The 21,340-nt window shown below is 36.5% G+C and overlaps 1 protein-coding gene across 1 annotated transcript in view; it reads left to right on the plus strand.

Moving 5' to 3' along the window:
- The window catches only part of DNAH6 (dynein axonemal heavy chain 6), a 209,415-nt gene that overhangs the window by 25,576 nt on the left and 162,499 nt on the right, over positions 1-21,340 (plus strand). The window contains exons 5-12 of the mRNA XM_077751897.1: positions 7,657-7,924; positions 10,992-11,126; positions 11,216-11,336; positions 12,669-12,786; positions 14,058-14,226; positions 16,417-16,533; positions 18,298-18,498; positions 21,063-21,183. Coding sequence (XP_077608023.1) covers positions 7,657-7,924; positions 10,992-11,126; positions 11,216-11,336; positions 12,669-12,786; positions 14,058-14,226; positions 16,417-16,533; positions 18,298-18,498; positions 21,063-21,183 — 1,250 coding nt within the window. The remainder of the gene's footprint in view (positions 1-7,656; positions 7,925-10,991; positions 11,127-11,215; positions 11,337-12,668; positions 12,787-14,057; positions 14,227-16,416; positions 16,534-18,297; positions 18,499-21,062; positions 21,184-21,340) is intronic.

The raw sequence follows: 21,340 nt of genomic DNA on the forward strand, positions 1-21,340 counted from the left end.
AGCATGGAATATTTTTCCACTTTTTTGGTGTGTCTTCTTCAATTTCTTTCATAAGCTTTCTATAGTTTTCAGTGTATAGATTTTTCACATCTTTGGCTAGGTTTATTCCTAGGTATTTTATGGTTTTTGGTGCAATTGTAAATAGGATCATTTCCTTGATTTCTTTTTCTGTTGCTTCATTATTGGTATATAGGAATGCAACCAATTTTTGTGCATTGATTTTATATCCTACAACTTTGCTGAGTTCATGGATCAGTTCTAGCAGTTTTTTGGTGGAATCTTTTGGGTTTTCCATATAGAGTATCATGTCATCTGGGAAGAGTGGAAGTTTGACTTTCTCCTGGCCAGTTTTGATGTCTTTTATTCCTTTGTGTTGTCTGATTGCTGAGGCTAAGACTTCCAATACCATGTTGAATAACAGTAGTGAGAATGGACATCCCTGTCATGTTCCTGATCTTAGGGGAAAAGCTCTCAGTTTAGAATACCACTCTTTGAATTCTGCTTTGGGAAAATGATATTAGAAATGGGTCTCTGGTGATTTTTAGTGATTGTAATGGATTTAAACCTAAAGAAAAATTCAGTCAGAGTAACGTCTGTCTGTGTTTCAGAGAAAGCTTCACCATTTGTTTCTGAAATACTTGAAATATTTGGATTTAAATCAATTTACATTTCACAAGAAATTTCAACGCAGCATTTATCAAAGGGGAAAAAGGGAAAGCTATTAGAAGTGAAGAATGGTGGTAACTTTGGTTCACAATTTCAGGAGAACAAATTATCCAAATTCTGATTAATGGAAAAGGGAGTTTCCATCCATAAGAGACAAAGCAATAAATCATCTGATATTTGTTGTCTCCTATTTCTATAAACAAGTTTTTCAGTAGTGGTGACTGTCAGGAATTTGAACAGACCATTCATCATGTCTTGATTAGAAATGCAGGTGGCTACCTTAAAACAGTTATGGTCACCGCTGTGGTTGCTTGTGAGCTAGGCTTTATTTGGAAGTTTTATCAAATTCAATATTGAATATTTTCCTGAATGCCTTGTGTGTTATTTTTCTTATTATAATAGAAAGAAATTATAATTAATGCCTTCACCAGGATGCCTTATAAAATGTCACCATTGTATGGATTTGTTTGAACTCATAGTTTGAGAAGCATTGCTCTAGAGAACTGTAGAACAATTTTCTCTGCATGAGAATCTGATCTTGGTTGACTTTGAAGCTCTGTTTCCCTATATCCTGATAAGAGTAGAATGTCAGTTACTTTTAGGCAAATTGCTTATGATAACAATGACCCCTGATTTGTAAATGATATCTGCCTGGGGGAGTCTAAAAATGAATTCTAAAGACCTGATGGGGATCTATAGCTTTGGACTTACCATGGTGCAGCACCTCTTTTTCTGGGCATGTCTCTAGCAGGAACCCTGAAATCTATTTATGCTTATAGAGTTATTGCAAGACATATTGGCTCATTTGGTAATAAGGCTTTTAAGCCAGGGTGGTTTCCATACCCACCCAATGTGGATCTCATCTCCTTACCTCTGAGTTGTCATCTAGGAAGAGGCTAGTTCCTGGGTGGCTGATAGATTCCTGCAAGTAGCCCATGGAAGAGAAAAGTCTAATGCTGCCCTGATGGCGAGAAGTGGTTCCTGTCCTATGCCCTTCTGAGTAGAGGGGTTCCAAATATGGTCTATGAAAGTTTTATTAACCAGAACATTTAGTTGAAGCTAAGAAGACTGCCTGGTGGAGCAATATTTAAGTCTTTCTTTTTCTTGCTCATATAAAAGGAGCCACTGTTGGTGTTTGACAATTCCCTCCTTAGTAGATGTGAGTTTTCCCCCTGTATCTATAGAACCTCTCATCCCACTATCTTTTATTTATATATGTCCATATTTTGCTATTTTTTTTGGTTTTAGTCATTGAAATATATACTTGATCACATTGAAAAGGAACTGTGGGTGCTTCTATAAGGTCATAGTGGTAGCCAGACTTTTATAATGCAATAGGTGAATACTGTTACACAATACTACAAACACCCCTCTTAGCATATGCCAAACACTGTTCCCAATTCTTCATATGTATTAATTAATTTAATCTTTATAGCAACTCTATAAAGTAGCCAGGATTAATATATTCATTTTACAAATGATGAAACTGAGGCAAAGTCGGCCAAGTGTGACCAGCTAGTGTAGTGAACTGTGGGACTGGAATTCAAACCCAAGTAGTTAGGCTTTAGAACCCAGCCTTTCATATACTGTGCCTAATATACTTGATTTCATAATGATAACTTTTCCTGCCACTTGTGTCACACATGCTGTGCTAGGCTGTACCGAGTATTTTCTGTACATTAATATTATTTCATCCTCAAAAGAACCCCATTAGAAGAGCATTCTTTATGGTTGAAAGGTGAGGAAATTGAGGTACAGATATATGAAGGGCCTTGGCATTTGATATTGTTTTGTCATTTGCAGATAGAAACTCAGAATAATGTCTGACGCTCCCGTCTTTCAATTCTATGGTTTCATCCTCTGTGCGATGTCAATTTTAAAACCATTAGAATTTGGTGGGTAAGTCAGAATGTACAGCAGAGCCCTTCCCAAATCCCAAACATGTTTAGGGTCTATAAAGCCAAGAAAGAGGACCCAAAATTTCTTCTACCTACATGTCTCCTAATGTGTATTTCTAGGACCATTATATGTAAGTGATATTAATAGGTAGATGGTAAAAAAAAATTATTCTGTGATCATATGCAATTAAGAAACATTAAATTAAATCACTGGTTCTCAACCTGGGGGATTTTGCTCCCCAGGAAACATTCGGGGATGTCTGCAGGAATTTTTGGCTGTTGTAACTGGAGAGGATGGTGCTACTGGTATTAAGTGGAAAGAGGCAAGGGAAGCTGCCAACAGCTGCCAGTGCACGGGACAGCCTCACACAACAGTTACCTGACCCAACATGTCTGTAGTGCTGAGATTGAGACACCTCAAGCTAAATAATGCTAATTATGCATTTCTACTCTGTATAGCCAATCAACTATTTCTTGAGGGATATGTGCTGGGATTGGGACTCTGTGAAACAGAGTTATGAAACTTGGGCCATATAATCATCTACACCAGGCTTACTTTCTACAACATATTACTTTCCAAATAATCAAGTTCTCAGGTGGCTCCTAGGCCTATTAAGATAAAAGTATTTTTTAAGGGACACCTGGGTGGCTCAGTTGGTTGAACATCTGACTTTGGCTGAGGTCATGATCTCATGGTTCGTAGGTTCAAGGCCCACATCAGGCTCACTGCTGTCAGTGCAGAGCCTGCTTTGGATCCTCTGTCCCCCTCTCTCAGCCCCTCCCCTGTTTGTGCTCTCTCAAAAATACATTTTTTTAAAGTGTTTTTTTTTTAATTTATTTATTTTGAGAGAGAGAGAGCACACCCCTTGGGTGTGCAGAGAAAGGAGGAGAGAAAATCCCAAGCAGGCTCCTCACTGTCAGCAGAAGCCCAACGTGGGGCTCGATCTCGGGAAAACTGAAATCATGACCTGACCCAAAATCAAGAGTTGGAGACTTAACACACTGAGCCACCCAGGTGCCTTGTTAAATGTATTTTTAAAGGAAGTTTTTCAATTTCAAACTAAAGCTATTCTGTCCTTTCAGTGAGATTACCTGTTTAGTGACCTAGAACAGAAAACATAGATATGTTTGGTACTTTCTCAAACTTCAACATTGTGGTTTCTGTGTGAAGTCATAAATACAAAAAACTTCATAGTGAGGTTATATGTCCTATAAAATGACAGATTATTTTGAAGCTACATTATCAGAAACCTTGCCAGTTTGTCTAACACAATGACCATTTTCCTGGGCTAGTCCATAAAGAAATTTAAATATTTTTAAACATTTATTTGTTTTTGGGAGACAGAGAGCAACAGAGAATGAGGAAGGGAGGAGCAGAGAGAGAGGGAGACACAGAATCTGAAGCAGGCTCCAGGCTCTGTGCTGACAGCTCAGAGCCTGACGCGGGGCTACAGCCCATGAGCCATGAGATCATGACCTGAACTGAGCCTAAATCAGATGCTTAACTCACTGAGCCACTGAGGCACCCCTAGTCCATGAAGAAATTTAAATCTAATGAGTCAAATTTCAACCAGCACATGGAAACATTAAAGGCACCTCATATTTGCACTTGAAAAAGGCAAACACACACACACACACACCCCACACACACACCCTGGCACTATTCTATTCTGGGGCTATGACAATTTAATAGGTGATGATTTCATTTCACACAAAAATTTGAAGAATCTAGGGGAAACTGAGTGGCTCAGTTGGTTATGCATCTGACTTCGTCTCAGGTCCTGATATTGAGGTTCATGAGTTAAAACCCCACATTGGGCTAATCTGCTCTCAGTGCAGAGCCTGCTTTGATCCTCTGTCACCCTCTTTCTGTGCCCCTCCCATGCTTGTGCTCTCTCTCTCAAAAATAAATAAACATTAAAAAATTTTTTTGAAAACTCTAAGAAGAGTGGTTCTTGGCCTTGGCTACTAATGAGAATCACCCAGGCCCTACTCCAAGACATTATTTAATTGATTTGTGGTGAGCCTGAACAATAGTATTTATTTAAAATTCACCAGATAATTCCAGTATTTAACTCAGTGTTGCACACCATGGACTTTGAGCAGAGGTTTTCAAGCAAGTGCTAGAGGACTTGTTAAAACAGATAGTTAAACCTCCCAAGTTTCTGATTCAGTGGGTTGGGAATATAGCCTGAGGAAATTACAATCCCCATGGGATGCTGGGAAATTACAGTTCCCATGGGATGCTTTTGCTGCTGTTCCAGGCACCTTGCACTAAGAACCACTGGCCCTAGAGTACTCTCTTATTACAGAAATTTGGGTGTTTCTTCTTAGTTATGTTTTTAATTTTCTAGGTAAAAAGGAGTTCCTTATTAGATATTTTACCCTTTCTGGTTAGTCAAACCAGAAGCAAAGTAAGCTATTTCTCTTCTCCTTTTTAGGTTATATCTAAACCCATATAGATTCATGATCTTGACCATCACCAAATAAATTGAGGTTTATAATTATAGAACACAGGAAGTGACTAATTTCTTTCCAGGCAGTTGCTTGCTTACCATCACCCAATAAAGATGCTCAAATCATAACAAAACTGTATAATTATGAAAATAAGAGAACTTATATTTGCATAGGGTCATATGAACTTATCTAATATACTCCACTACCTTAAAGCGGGTAATAACTTGTTTGCTTGTTGAAATCAGAAGCTTGAAGGAGACAGGAAGAGAGAACAGGGTGAAGGAAGACCTCTGTATGCATTCTAACATGGCCTAACGTGGATACGATAAATCAGCCTGACTAAAAAGGGCAATTTGTGGGACAGAGAAGGAACTAATATGAAACAAAAGGAGAGTGTCAAAAACCTGGCCAAGTAATTTGAATTTGATGATATAAGCAGTAGGAGGCTATTTAAAGTTCTGGAGCAGGAGACAAACCATGTTTCTGCACTAGTCTTGTAGACTGGTCTAAAGATCGTCAGAAGCATTTTCAATCTGTGTAACAACAGATAGAGCTGCTGTTTTATTTTTATTTTTTTAATTTTTTTAAACATTTATTCATTTTTGAGAGAGAGAGTGCGAGTGGAGGAGATGCAGAGAGACAGGGAGACACAGAATCCGAAGCAGGCTCCAGGCTCTGAGCTGTCAGCACAGAACCCAACGTGGGGCTTGAACCCAGTAACTGTGGGGCTTGAACCCAGAGTGGTGTGACCATGACCTGAGCCAAAGTCAGAATTCAACATCATGGACCATACCTGCCACCTTCTAGAAGGGACTTAAGGAGCAGATAGACCAATGAGAGCAAGTTTTCCAGACATACATGAAGGTCATAGTGAGCTGCTTGATCTTGTCTTTTGGTTGGTTTGATGACTAATATTAATGAAACATCTGAGGTTAATTACAGTTTCTGAGACAAGTTAAAATTTCACGTTTTGGAGAGAATCACCCCAAGAATGTCCTAATTATATCTTCAGCTTTCAGGAAATCAAAAGAAAATAAAAATTTTTCATACACCTCACCAGCAACATGTAATACCTGGTGTTTTCCCAGACAGTTCTGATGTGAAGTGTAATTAGAACACAGACAAACAGATAGGGGAATTAGGTAATAGCTGAACAAGTTGACGTTTTTCTGTTACAACACTGAAGTAGAAGAGTGACCTTCAGACTCCTCTCTACCCTACCATCAGCTCCCAGACTATCCTGTGTGCTCCCATGATCAGGTCTTGGCTTGGGGTTTTGGTGGGGTTTTTTGGTTTGTTTTTTGTTTTTTCATTCTAGTCCTGTATGCCCTAATTTTAAAAAGGTTTTTCTTACTCAGTTTAATTAAACATAAATAGAAATTATTTATTCCAATGTTTTTTAATGACCCACCACATAGGAGAATTTTGTTCCAATTTCTTAAAGCATTATCATACATATGTATATCAATTTGTATACCGACAACAATTTCATGGATTTCACAGATGACCTGAAGGCCATGCTAAAGGGCCACATAAACTCCAGGTTCAGAATGCTGAGCTAAGGATCAGGGGAGAATGTAGATAAGAGAAACAGTTGATTTTCACTGGAGTGTTCCTATCTAGTCTTTGTTAGTACATATAATTTTTGCATAGTTTTAACATAAAAACAATTTGGAGCTTTATTTTGCAGCTCTCCCTTATCTTAATATTCTAGAGTACTGTAGAATATAAACTTTGTCTTCCTAAGTTTTAAAATATATTTTAGTAACTTGCTATATCACAATATGTTTCACAGTTGTTATGTTATTGAATATTTAAGTTGCAGCCAGTATTTCATGTTATGGCTAAAATTACCAAAAACAGAAAAACAAACAAACAAACAACAAACAAACAAAATAAAACCCCTTTGTGCTTACAGGCAAGTTCTTGTTTTAAGAAATTTTGGAGAATCAGCCTTTTCTATTCTCATTACTTTTTTTTCCTTCTGTACTTTTGTCCTTACTCCTGTCTTTATATCTCCCTTGCTTTTTCTTCCTTATTTGATCTGTTTCCTGTGAAGCATAAGGGTGAAGAATGCCCTTGATGGCAGCTGAAAGAGGAATATCTTGAAATAGTGTTTCAGTAATAATTATTTTATTCTGTGATAAATTGGGCATATTTTTTCAGCTTAATCTAGGTTGATTTGAATCCTATTTAATTCATCTTTTCTTGATTTGATCTTTTTCATAATACTTTCAAATACTGAGTAGTGTAAGCTCTTTTACACTACTATTGAATAGTTTCTAAATAATAAAAACTTATTTTCAGGTAGATTTCATATAGAACTATTGTGTGGTAAAAATCTGCAACTGAGCTGTTTTTGTAAAAATCGTATAGCTGAAATTATCAAGCATATTGCCAAGGTTGTGAAATCTTTAAGACCTAACATAAATACAACTATTTTTTCAAAAGGAGCTCCCCTTTCTCTTCTTAAGTAATTTATTCAATCTAAAAATAGTTTGTTAGCATTTTAAAAAAATTTAAATAATATGTTTTTTTCAGAAACGTTTTATATCTTTAGAACAAAAAAGCAACGCAATTGCTTAACTTTGTATTGAATACTTTATTTACTTGCCTCAATTTTATTTCTTCATAGAGTTGTAAGTTATGAGAATATCAATAAAAATGACTACTACACTATTAGCAAAAAAGCAGTAACACACATTTATAATGAGGAAATTGAGTATATCGAAATTGATCGATGGGAACAGGAGTATCTATATCACAGAGAACTCACTAAGATTCCCATATTTGCACTTTTCCGGAAATGGAAGGCTTTTAATGTGTGGAGGAAGAATGTCCGTTCCAAGAAAATCAATGGATGTCGGCAATCTCTGCAAAAAAATTTGTTCATTGTTAATCCTGTACGTATTTTTAATTATATTTTAAAAGAATTACAGAAAAACAAAGTGTGAATCTATTACAGGTGTTGGTATAGACTGTCCTTGAAATAGAATACTTCATCTTTTTATGAGAATTTTCATCCTGTCTTGTCATTTAAGAGTCTGGCAGTCTAGCAGTGTTTTTACATTTTAACTAGTGTTGCAGAATGCAAAAGTATAAGAAAAGAGTTGCACAGGTCCCCTTCAGTTAGAAGCAGCCTCAGAGGTTTGGATTCATGGCCCCCTTTGATGCTGATCAGGAAAATGGTATATCCTCTTGAGCAGAGTAGGCTGGCAACCCTTATTACCTCCTCTTACCTTTGAGTCACTCTGGACTTTATGGTCCAAAATAATCTGGGGACTTGTTTTCATGGGCCAGTGTTTCCCAAGGTATCATATACTTTCCTCTACCATGGATTCAGACAGTAGGAAAAATTTTAATCTTTGCTTTGCAGGATGGGGTAATCATGGGAAAAGAACTGTTAAAGGGTCTGTGCCCATATTTAAAATCTCTACCCATTCACTGAATTTCAGCTTGCATTAGAAGTTTTCTACTTGTGGGGTGCCTGGGTGGCTCAGTTGGTTAAGCATCCCACTTCAGGTCAGGTCAAGATCTCAGAGTTCATGGGTTTGAGCCCCACATCAGGCTCTGTGCTGACAGTGCAGATCATGGAGCCTGCTTCAGATTCTGTGTCTCTCTATCTGCCCCTCGCCCCTCAAATAAATAAACATTTAAAAATTTTTTTTAAAAAAAAGAAGTTTTCTATTTGGCCCCTGGGAATGATCTAGAATCACCATTACTGTCAGAGTCCTCAACTGTCTATTTCTATGACACTGAGTCACCATCTTCTCAAATCAGAAGCCTCAAGTTTGCTTTTTACTGCTCATTTCCTTCACTTTCATATGCTGATCTGAAAGATCATTATCAAGATGTCAGTTACACAATAAAGGAACATTAAAAGAATAGGGCTAACATAGATGTTAGTGCAAAACAAATGTATGAGATGTACTATTTCAGGTCATCCATTTCATCAAGCATTCTGGGTTGTAGAAAATATTCTAGTCCTTCTTGATATCAAGCTCAACTCCTAGACCTCTAATTTCATTGAGGATCCATCAATCATTTGAACTTATTTTATTATCTTCTTACCACCTCTTATCTTTTGCCATGTCCTGGGCACTATATATTTCATAAGTTTGTTACTAGGTATATAAAATAGTTCTTCCTGTATTTGTCTCTGAGATCACCTCTATTGATCCTTAAGGCTTGTTCTCTTATGTGCCGACAGTTGTCCTCTCTGCCTACCATTCATATCAATAGTGCTTCGACCTTGATAATATCTTCTCTCAAATGTAGTCCTAGCAGACTAGAAAGTTCTCATCCATTTAAGCTTAGATTGACCTAAATAACAGACCCATTGTGTTGGTTTAAATGTCTGTTAGATGCTATAATTACACACATGCTTATCACTATTCTTATATTTACAATTAGTTAATTAGAAGGGCTGATTTGCCTAGACTAGGTTGAAGGGATCAATGTAGAGATATGCTAGAAATATTTCTTTTCATACTTTTTTAGTAACAAACCGTATAGGCACCTGTGCCTACGTTTCCTTTTAACAACTTTGTTGAAATATAATTAATGTACTGTGCAATTTACCCATTTAAGGTATACCATTCGGTGGTTTTATTACGTTCACAGAATTGATTAACCACCACTACCGTCAGTTTAAGAACATTTTCATCACTTCATCAAGAAACCCTGTTTGGGCACCTGGGTGGCTTATTCGGTTAAGCATCCAGCTCTTGGTTTCGGCTCAGGTCATGATCTCACAGTTTGTGAGTTGGAGCCCTGCATCAGGCTCTGCACCAATGGTGTGGAGCCTGCTCGGGATTCTCTCTCTCTCTCTCTCTCTCTCTCTCTCTCCCCCTTTCTCTCTGCCCCTCCTCTGCTCTCTTTCTCTGTCTCTCTCTCTCTCAAAATAAATAAATAAAATTTTAAAAAATTCTATTACCCATTAGTGATCATTCTATATTTCTCTCCATCTCCTCCCAACCCTTTCCCCAGCTCTAGGCAACCACTAAACTACTTTTTGTCTCTATTGGATTGCCTATTCTGCACATTTCATATAAATGGAACTATATAATATGTGCTTCCTTGTGGCTGGCTTTTTTCATTTAGCTTCATGTTTTCAGCATTCATCTATATTATAGCATTTCTTTTTATTGGCAAATAATATGCTATTGTATGGATATATATATTTTATTTATCCATCCATCTACTTCCACTCATTGTTCCAGTCCAGAAATAAATAGGTTCTTTTTTTTTTTTTTTTTAAGTTCTAGGAGAGAGAGAGAGAGAGACAGCATGAGCAGGGGAGGGTCAGAGAGAGAGGGAGTCACAGACTGAAACAGGCTCCAGGCTCTGAGCTGGCAGTCAGCACAGAGCCCGACGCGGGGCTCGAACCCATGAACCGCAAGATCATGACCTAAGCGAAAGTCGGACGCCCAACCGACTAAGACACCCAGGCGCCCCCAGAAATAAATAGGTTCTTAATAGTGACTGAGTTTTCTTTTTCAACAACTTGTTACCCCTGAAAATTTAGAGATAAAACTTTTAACTTAAAAATTTTTTTAATTCAAAGTTGTCTTTGTTTTATGTCATAGCCTCTTAGATCAGCAAATGGGCCCCTCCATTACCATGGTGACTGAACATTGTAAAGTCCTTAAGATAACACAATGAATCTTTTAGTAGCCATTCATCATACATCGTGAAATTTAAGATATTTCCCAGTCCTCTATTATTTGCCCTCAATTTCATAGCTAAAAGACACATAATTAAGATAAATAGAAATTCAAAGGGTGCATTTAGAAAAAATTTCATAAGTGTTACTGTTTAATGTATGCACTTTGCAATTGTAGCTAAAGTTAATATATAGACCTATGTTTTTTCCCTAATAACCATGCTTGCTTTCCAAATATTTTTATTCTTTTAAAAGACAGGGTTTTTTTTTTAACTAAACAATGATAAATTTTTATTTTCATTCAGCATTTGCGACCAGCTCTTCTTAAAATAAATGAATTATGCTATCACTTGAGTTTCATGGGACTTTGTTATATTGAAAAATGTCATACCTACACCCTGCAAGAATTTAAGGTCACACAAATTGTACGGTTAGAAGAGGTGAGGAATATTTATCTATAGTTCTGAGATTTTTTTTTCTATGGTTGCTACTTTGCTATTGCTAATTATACATATTCATCACTGTCTAGGTGAGAGAACGCCTAGCAGAATTTCGAAATGAGGCAAAAGTTGTGGTCGGGAAAGCTTGTCGAATTGCTCTGCATGCCGCAGGATTTATTCCTGATGACTGTCAACATAAACCTGTTGAGGGTAGGAAGGGGTAAAAACTTTGGTAGAACGGAAGTCATGGCTTTCTAAAAAATTAACTCTTTTTTATTCTACTTTTCTTAAGTTCAAATAATGATCCTATTTTTTCAGGATACTGGTTACAGAACCTTTATTTCCTAAGCATTTTTTTAGTGGAATGAGGGCTTCTTTGCTTAAAGGTATATCCAGTCTACCAGACAATAAGTTTTCAAAATTAAGCAACTGAATGGATCTCGGGTTGGCCCCAACTGACATGAACTGTAAAGGATAACTAAAATTCAGATGGAAAAGGAGAATAAAGGTTCTCTGGGAAAGAGGTAGCATGGTACAAATAGATCAAATCCTATTCGGGGAATGTTTATGAACTGTGCAGTCTTTCACTGAGTCAAAATCCTTTGATGTGGAGTTCTTTTGGATAACTGGGCTGTTTTCTAGAGTTTGAAATATCTACATTAACCAAGTATTTTGTTGTTTTTGAATTTTACTTATCTTTTTAAAAATGTTAATTCCAGAATAGGTAGCTGGAATCAGTTTCAGGTGTACAATGTAGTGATTCAACAATTCTGCCCATTACTCAGTGTTTATCACGATAAGTGTACTCTTAATCTCCTTCGTCAATTTCCCCCGTCCCTCCACTCATCTCCCCTCTGGTAACCATCTGTTCTCTATAGTTAAAAATCTATTTTTTGGTCTCTTTTTCCACTTTCATTTGTTTTAGTTCTTAAATTCCACAAATGAGTGAAATGAATTCATATTTGTCTTTCTTTGACTGATTTATTTCACTCAGCATTATCATCAGGGAAATGCAAATCCAAACCACAATGAGATTACCACCTTATACCTGTCAGAATGGCTAAAATATAAAACTCAAGAAACAAGTGTTGGTGAGGATGTGGAGAAAGAGGAACCTTTGTGCACTGTTTGGTGGAAATGCAAACTGATGTAGCCACAGTGGCAAACAGTATAGAGGTTCCTCAAAAAATTAAAAATAAAATTACCATACAATCCAGTAATGGCACTACTGGGTATTTACCCAAAGAATGTGAAAACACTAATTCAAATGAAAATATGCACCCCTATGTTTATTGCTGCATTATTTATAATAGCCAAATAATGGAAGCAGCCCAAGTGTCCATCAATAGATGAATGGATAATGAAGATGTGGTGTATATAGATGTATGTATGTACTTTTGATATATATATATATATATATACATACACACAATGGAATGTTATTCAGCTATATAAAAAATTTTATGTATCTTTTATTCCATTTTGAAAGAAATGGAATTTTTACACAAGAATTCCTGTTGTTGTGTCTTCTATTGTTCTTAGATTATTGTAAAATGCCAGATGGTAGAGGTCTCATTGAGTTGCCTGCTTATGCAGACTCTGAGAAAATGACATACACAGAGCAGGCCAGCAAAAGGCATCACTGCATGAGGCTAACATGGTAAATTATTACTCTTTTTTTTTTTTTTTTTAAATTAGAGCATCCACCTTTCTCAAATTTCATTAAAAATTAAAGTCTTTATTACAGGAATCACTAATAGTGATGAGGGATTTGGGGGATATTGTAACCTGAATTCATGCCCAGAAGCTCACCCATCCACCTGTCACTCAGCAAAGCAATCATGTGGAATGGTGAGCTGGTGGAGGGGGGAAGACATGCCCAAGGCCAAGTGCTTCTCTTTGATCTCTAAAGCTTGGATTCTCTCTAGTCCAGCTTGGAGCATGAATAGGCTGTGGTAAGGAGAAGTCAGGTACATAGAGATTTGTGGGTGTCCTCCAGGGGACCTGGAGGGCCCACTACATCTGTTTGGTCCTAAAGAACTACAGAAAGTTCTTTGCATTGCCACACAAAACTCCACCCTCTCCCTATGGTAGGTTTTGCACCAAGGTGGAAAGTCTTTCTTCCAGGGCCTCAGCTGGATCTTGACATCGTCCCAGAGTTTGGATTTCATGTCATTCTAAAACCTCATCATTACAAATAACGTGCAAACAAATTCACCAAACATTACCTGAAGTTTTGCGTGGCACATTATAAAACAGTGTTACTGTTTTCAGTGCCCACTAACTTAGTCCAAGTTTGACAGCTGTCTATTTAATAAATCTTAACAATATACTAGTTTATATATGAAATGATATGATAGCCATGTCTCTGTCACAGCAGAAATAAATGAAAAAGTCCCTGAGGCATCCTCATAGTACAGGTAACAGAGGCCACCTGGCACTTCACTTGAGTAGAATGAACATTTATTTTAAATGCCTAAGTAGAAAAATAAAAATCTACATCTCTGGGTTAGCAGTTGCTGTCAAACAACATTTATTCAGTAGCGAAGATTTCACACTTTTACCATTAGAATGTCACAGATATATATTTTCTGATTTCTTCTTTAAAGCATCTCTCAAAAATCTTATGGCCCTTTTGGCTCGCTGAGGTAGGTGTGTTTTTGATACCAACTATATTGCTCATTAAATATCCTTTTGAATAGTTAGAACACTCAGCTAAGCTGATGCTATATATTTGAATATACTTGTGTTTTAAAATGAGGAATGTCCAAGGATAACTCTTCTGGACAACAAGTCTCTGTTATTATAACATAAATGGAAATTCAAAGAGAAATTATGATATTTTTAAATGTGAATATTTGGTTTTACTGTCACTTTAAAAAATAGTAGTGAATATAGAAAACTGAAGCTGTATTTTTTTTTCTTTTCAAGCTTTATCCGTCTAAATGACTATCTAATTGAGAACACAATGCACGTCCTAACAGTAAATTCTGTTAACTCTCTTTTGAATTATCTCACTGACAAGCTAAAACGAACACCTTCAGCAGATGTCATTCAGAAATGGATTACTGAAGAGAAGCCTGAAGTCATTGATAAAAAGGTATATTCAGACAAAATTAAGAAAATTCATAGGTCAGCATTTATTGAGGAGTGCTTACTATGCACTATCAATGATGCTATTTTCTGTGTACTGGAAGTAGCAGAAATGCTTAGAAGATTTCACAGGATAATCCAAGCTTACCGTATACACTTGAAATGGCAAAATGAAAATCACCGTATTAACAAGTATCTAATAAGAGAGAAAGCAACCATTGTGCTAGATGTTGTCTCATAGAAATTTGCTAAAGGCTCTTCATGTGTACATTGGACAAATATTTAAGTACCTACTATGTACCAATCCCTATGCTGGGTGTTGGGTATATAATGATGAAAAATGTAGACAGGATTCTAGCCCCCAGTAAAGCTTACATTTGGGGGTCATCATAGGCATGAACTGGCTTAGAGAAGCAGGGAAGTTGTGTAAATGAAAGAGATAAGCAATGGTTTAGAGGTGAGAAGAAGCAAATCATGGAAGCAAATCTTTCTGCTTTGAGTAGATAGCCTCTTAGGATGATGTTGATCTTAGAGACACAGATTAATTGGAGATGTTTGAGATGAAGTGCCACAAATTTTCTGGTGGCTGAGAGAGAAATTATATCATCTCATATCCATGTTTCCCAGTAAGTTTCCCCTAGCTCCATCCCAGATAATAGCTTCATGCCAGATACCTAAAAACATAGCAAAACATGCATACCTAGTTTCATCAAGCTTCCTGCCTGCCCTTGTCAACTACCCCTCCCCTTACTCCCCCCAGGAAACCCAGTTATGAAGTTTCAACGCTGGATGCTCTTTGCCATAGTTTCCTTTTTCACCAGATGTTGAATTTTAGTTGCATACTCTTTTTATTATTTTCTCTCCTCCCCTAATCTCAATTCCTTCTTTTTCTAAATACCTTTACATTTTGAAAGTAACATTTATTTTTCTAGCTATAAAAGTAATATATGCTAAGTGAAAAAATGGGAGGAACACAGAAATATACGAAGAAAAAGATCCTCATGTTTCCAAAGATATCTGTTTCCAGTGGGGAAAAAAAGTATCATACTTCACTTGCTGCCTTATCACATGCTTTTCCCACCTAGCAATGTATTGTGAAAAATCTCGCAAGTCAGTATGTACTCTTCCATGCAATATTCTCACATAAAAATGTATCTACTATATATCTTCTTTTTCTGTTGTTGATCACTTTCTCATTATTCCAAATAATACTGCAAAGGACATCCTTATCCGTACATTTTTCACACATCTGATTTTTTTCCCTTTAGAAGAAATTCCTAAAAGTGGAATTGTTGGGTCTCAAATATGCTCACTTGTTAAGGCGTTTGATACTGATGGATTAACTTGCTAGAAGATTTTGTGTCAATTTGCAACCTTCCTAGCAATGTTTGAGAATGAGCCACAGGCACGCTAGATATTATCATTTATTTTCATTTTGGTCAATCTGATGGATGTAAGTAGTATATCACTGTTTTTAATTGTTATATTTAATTGTTATATTTCTTTAATTGTCACCCCAGTGCAGGGATAAAAGCATAGGTCTGGCACTTAATAACCAGTGTGTCTTGGGTGAAATGGCTTACCTTCTTCAGATCATATTTTTCTCGTGGGGGTAATAATGATCCCTGCTTCATGTGGTAGGTGTGGGCACATGAATACTAACACTGTCTGGCACACAGTGAATGCTCAGTAAATGTTGTTACTGAGTAAATTATCAGGAGTATGGGAATGCGGAGGAGAGTGATTGGTTACTTGTATATTTCTTTTAAGAAATGTCAGATCATACCCTTTGCCCATTTTTCTATTTAAGTACATTTCTATTTTAATATCAATGGTTATATTATTAGTTATTAGTTATTAGTATACATTTCTATTGAGTATATTGAGTATATTTGTATTTAAATAGTATCAACTTTCTATATTCTATATTCACTACTGACATATTTTTCCAGCTTGTTTGCCTTTCCATTTTGCTGATAATATTTTTATAAGGAGGAGAGTTTTACACTGTTGTATCATCTTTCAGTGTTTGCCTTAAATTTTTAATTTCTGTGGTAATATTCACTGAAAGACATGCCAACATGATGAAATCAGTTAATTGTATAATGCTTCATGTAATACAGAGGGTTTTATTTTTTTTTTAATCTTCCACCTTGGTTCTTACATCTTTATAACACTGCCAATGTGCTCATTTCAGGGGACCTCTGTGGTGGAAAAACAGGAAGAAGATGAGTCTCTCATCCCCATGTTTCTCACAGAACTGATTTTGACAGTCCAGTCATTACTCTTCGATCCTTCTTTGGAAGACTTCTTGGTGTGTGTTTCTTGAGACAGCACCTGTACATACATAACTTTTTGGAAAATGAAGCAACTGTTTGACTGTCAAATGATTGGCAAGATTGTTGTCACTCCTCAAAGATGAATAGAAGAAAAGGGAAAAAGTATTGTTCTATACACAGTGTTATGTCTACATAAAAATGATCTAAAAGTTTAGCACATTTTCTTTAAGTTGAGACAGACTGGGGGCTTGGTAGGATACACCATCAAGAAAACATATTCTACACAAAATTTAAAATTGACTATAGTAAATAGATTTTTGAAATCTTTTTAGGTATGCTGCATTGGTGAAAAGTTTATTTTAGTTATCTGTTGTGGTGTAACAAATTACCACAAATGTGGCAGCCTAAAACAACAGCCTTGTGTTATCTCAACTTTCTGTGGGTCAGAATTCTGGGCCCATCCTCTGCTTCAAAGTCTCTGCAGGCTGCCATGCAGGTTTGGGCTATGATGAGGCCTCCTTGTAGGCTTGGCTAGAAAAGGATCTACTTCTCAGTTCCCTCAAGTTGTTGAACAGCTCACCTCGATGCAGGTAGAGGACTGAAGTTCCTATTTTCTTGAAGGATGTCAGCAGGGGACTACTCTTAGATCCTAGAAACCACCTGCAATTCTTTACCATGTGGCAAACTCTATAAGCAGTTTACAGTATGGATGTTTGCTTCTTCAACACGAGTTAGAAAATCTCCTTTGGGAAGGGCTCAAGCCCTCTTTTAAGGGTTTTCACCTGATTCAGTCACGTGTACCCAGGATATACCTTTTCAATGAACTCAGAGTCAACTGATTTGGGACCTTAATTATATCTGCAAAATTCCTTTAACTTCCTTTTTTAAAGTTTATTTATTTATTTTGAGAGAGAGAGAGATAGAGAAGGAGGGAGGGAGGGAGACAGCATATTCAGGGAAGGGGGAGAGAGAGAGAGATGGGGAGAGAGAGAGAATCCCAAGCAGACTCTGCACCACCAGCATGGAGCTCAATGCAGGGCCTGAACCCATTAACTATTAACCCTTAGATCATGACCTGGGCCAAAGTCTCACACTTAACTGACCGAGCCACCCAGGTGCTCCTCCTTTAACTTTTAATATAATGTAACCCAATAGTGGGAGGGGCATCCAGTCATATCCACAGGCCCTCCAGACCTCCATATTCAAGAGGAAGGGATCATACAGTGCATGTATTCCCAGAGAGAGGGAATCTTGAGCTCCATCGTGGAATTCTACCTTCCACATTTGTCTACATGTATAGATTAATAGACCTATCAGGATCTATGTTTCCTGGTATACTGAACCACAAAGGCACTAATAACCAGGATCTCTAGATTCCAGTCTTAGTTTTATAGTTAATGGGCTATTTGGTGTTAGGGAAACTGCTTAACTCTCTAGGGTTCATTTTATGTATCTGTAAGATGAGAAGGCAGGTGAGTTTTAAGGTTGCTGCCAATTCCAGCAGTTCATGATTCTGTGATTTATCAGATACGTTATTTTAGGATATTTACACAGACAAGCAGACTGCTGAGGTCCCTGTGGTTGGAGCCTCACTCAGAAGCTCCCGTAGAGGCACTGGGCTCTTATGTCCCTTCTTGACCAGAAGGCTCATGTCCTTCACATGATTTGTATGTACTCAGAATCAACACAGTGTTTGGTATGGTCAAATGTGTTATTTATTTTGGCATTTCAGAAAATTCAAAATTATTCATAAATATCATATATGCTTACATTTATGTTTATGTTTTTCTGTCTAACAGGATGGTATTTCAGGTGCAATTAATCAATTCCAGAACACTGTGCTATCAGTTCCTAATCTTGTACCTGATGTATATTTTGATGCTTATACCAGACCTTACATTAACAACAAACTTGAAGAAAAAACTTGTGGATTTGGTCCAAGCCTATCAGCAGTATTTGATGATGATAAGAATTTTCACACAATTATCCTTCAAATAAAGGTACATTTACTTTTACTAAAAATATTTTATTATAGTCTCAATTTTTAAGAAATTGAGTAATATAGTTTCTTCCTTTCTATCTTTAAACTGAATGCTACTTAATTTCTAAATAGTAAAGTGATTTCTTTTTTAAAGCCCTGGCATATCAGAGCACTGACTATAGGAAAGGATTTAGAAGTACAAATTATCTGAGATGGTATCACTACCAGTGGAGAAAATAAGGTTAAGAAGGAAAAAGAGGCCTTATTTAAACATTGGGTGGCACAGGGGAAATGAAGCCACTGGTGAAAAATTAAGGTCCTACAAGACAAAAGGGAACCAAAAAAATCAAAGCACACCCAATTTTTCCCCACCACCAAAAAATTTAAAAATTTGCACACTGCTACACTGACAAATAGAATACCCTTGAGTTATAAATCCCAGAAATCACTTCAATTCCACAAACTGAAGAAATGAAGATCTATTAAATTCATGCAAAGCTACTATAAGAAGGAAACAGAAAGAGAAGATTAAAAGATCTGATGAATGCTCCTTCCTTTCCCTACCCCAAAACCATGAAACAAAAGATATGTTACCAACTAAAGTAGATATCCTCAAATAAACATTTGAATATGTGTACAATCACATTGAATCAAAAATTCAAAATCAAAAATAGAAATGGGAAATAAAAGACAAAATCATCTCATAAATGAAGCCTAAATTACATGGTGACCAAGGGAAGATAAACTCAAATGAAAATTTAATAATTAGAAGAATGATAGGTAAATGAGAATAAAGGAAAGACAAAGACAAGGGAATAAAAATAAGCTAGAGATAAAAGTAAAAGGCTCAGAGAGAAAATAATTGGAATAGAAAATGCAAAGAAGAAATAATATTTAATTGATGTCCCCAAAGGGGAAAAGCAAAACTTAGGGTAAAGCAAACATTCATAACTGTAGTCCAAGAAAAGAAAACCTGAATCTATATTGAAAGGGCCTGTAGAGGGGCCCCTGGGTGGCTCAGTCGGTTAAGCCTCCAACTTCGGCTCAGGTCATGATCTCGCAGTCCGTGCGTTCCAGCCCCACATCGGGTTCTGTGCTGACACCTCAGAGCCTGAAGCCTGCTTCAGATTCTGTGTCTCCCTCTCTCTCTCTGTCCCTCCCTTGCTTGTACTCTCTCAGTCTCAAAAATAAATAAACATTAAAAATTTAAAAAAAAAAAAAAAAGGCCTGTAGAGTACCTTGGAAAATTGACCCAAACAATCAATTCTGACATACATCCTCTTAAAACTATTATCTTTTAAAGCTAAAGAAAAATTCCTCCAGGTCTCAACACACAAAGGTCAAATAACTTAAAAGTAAGAGAATTAGACCAGCATCAGACTTCTCAGAAACAATGTATAAAGCAAGACAATAATGAAACAGCATTTCTTAATAAAAGTTAAGGGATGAAACTGTGAATCAATAATTTTTATCTATTCAAGATAGTTTTTCAAGTATCAAGGCCATAGAAGGGTCTCCCTGAGACAATTTGACCATTAAAATAAATACTGATTACAAAAGTATCATAAGCCCTTGCGGTGCACCTTGTGGGTGGTTCAGTAGGGTAAGTGACTCATGATTTTTGCTCAGGACATGATCTCACAATTCATGGGTCTGAGCCCCGTGTTGGGATCTGCGCAGACAACACAACTTGCTACGGATTCTCTCTCCCTCTCTCTCTGCCACTCTCTCTCTCTCCCAAAATAAATAAGTAAACTTAAAAAAAAAATAAAAGTATCATAAAGCTTTGAATAAAATGAAGACACATTAGTCCATATTATGAATGAAGAAATGAATTGAATGAGAAGGGAAAGCTTTTCCTTAGAGCAGAATGTCAACTAATAAATGTAGAAGGAAACATAAAGAAAAATCATGATGGCTATCATAGAAACAAGAATCTCCAATGCATATTAAAATGAGTATGCAAAAGTACAATGAGAAACAGTAGTTTGTCTCAAAGCATCTGTACATAAGGTATTTATTGATTTCAGGGGAAAATAGTAAGTTTGCGATGAAGCCTGTCAGACACCACCGTAACTAACATGTTAACGTCACTGGGACTGGGACAATTGCATCTTCTGCTATGATGCACTAAGAACATACATCATTTCTATGGCATTACTACCAAGAATGTATAACTGAAATTAAGCATTAGAAGGTATAAAACACACACACACACACACACACACACACACACAAATGAGATACTCTTAGAAAATGTAAAGGTCATTAAAAAAATGTGAAACCCTTGAAAGACAAGGATTGAGGAGTTATTCCTTAAAAAATTATAAGTATGCTTCCTTTTAATCATAAGGAACAGTTCTTCAAAAGTCAGGTTTGAAGATGTGTTTTTTTCTTTTACTTCATAAGAGAATCCATTAACTGCTCTTTGACATCAAGGATGATATCTTCCCTCACTCATGTATCCCTAGGTCAAAGCATATTGTTGGACACAGAGAAGGCATTTGTGTTTGTTTTAGTTATATTGACCTGAATTCTGCTCAGAAAAACAATTTTATTTGTCTGCTTATTTATAACATTTAGGAAACCATACACGCAGCATTTGAATCTGCCCGATTATATGCAGCTACGTTTGAAAAGTTCCAGATATTCTTCAAGGAAAATGAAAGTCTTGATTTACAAGCTCTTAAACTTCAAGAACCTGGTGAGTTTTCCAGTTGTCCTTGCTAATTATTTTTGAGAGGAATATCGAGGTTTATAGCAGTCCAGTTTCTGTTTGTTGGTATATAGTGACAGAAATGATGACCCAAAAAAGTTGGCCTGATAAAATGCAAGAATTTATTCATTTCTGGGTTATTTTC

Source organism: Crocuta crocuta, unplaced genomic scaffold (assembly GCF_008692635.1).
Source record: "Crocuta crocuta isolate KB4526 unplaced genomic scaffold, BGI_CrCroc_1.0 scaffold430, whole genome shotgun sequence".
In the NCBI taxonomy this organism is placed as follows: domain Eukaryota; kingdom Metazoa; phylum Chordata; class Mammalia; order Carnivora; family Hyaenidae; genus Crocuta; species Crocuta crocuta.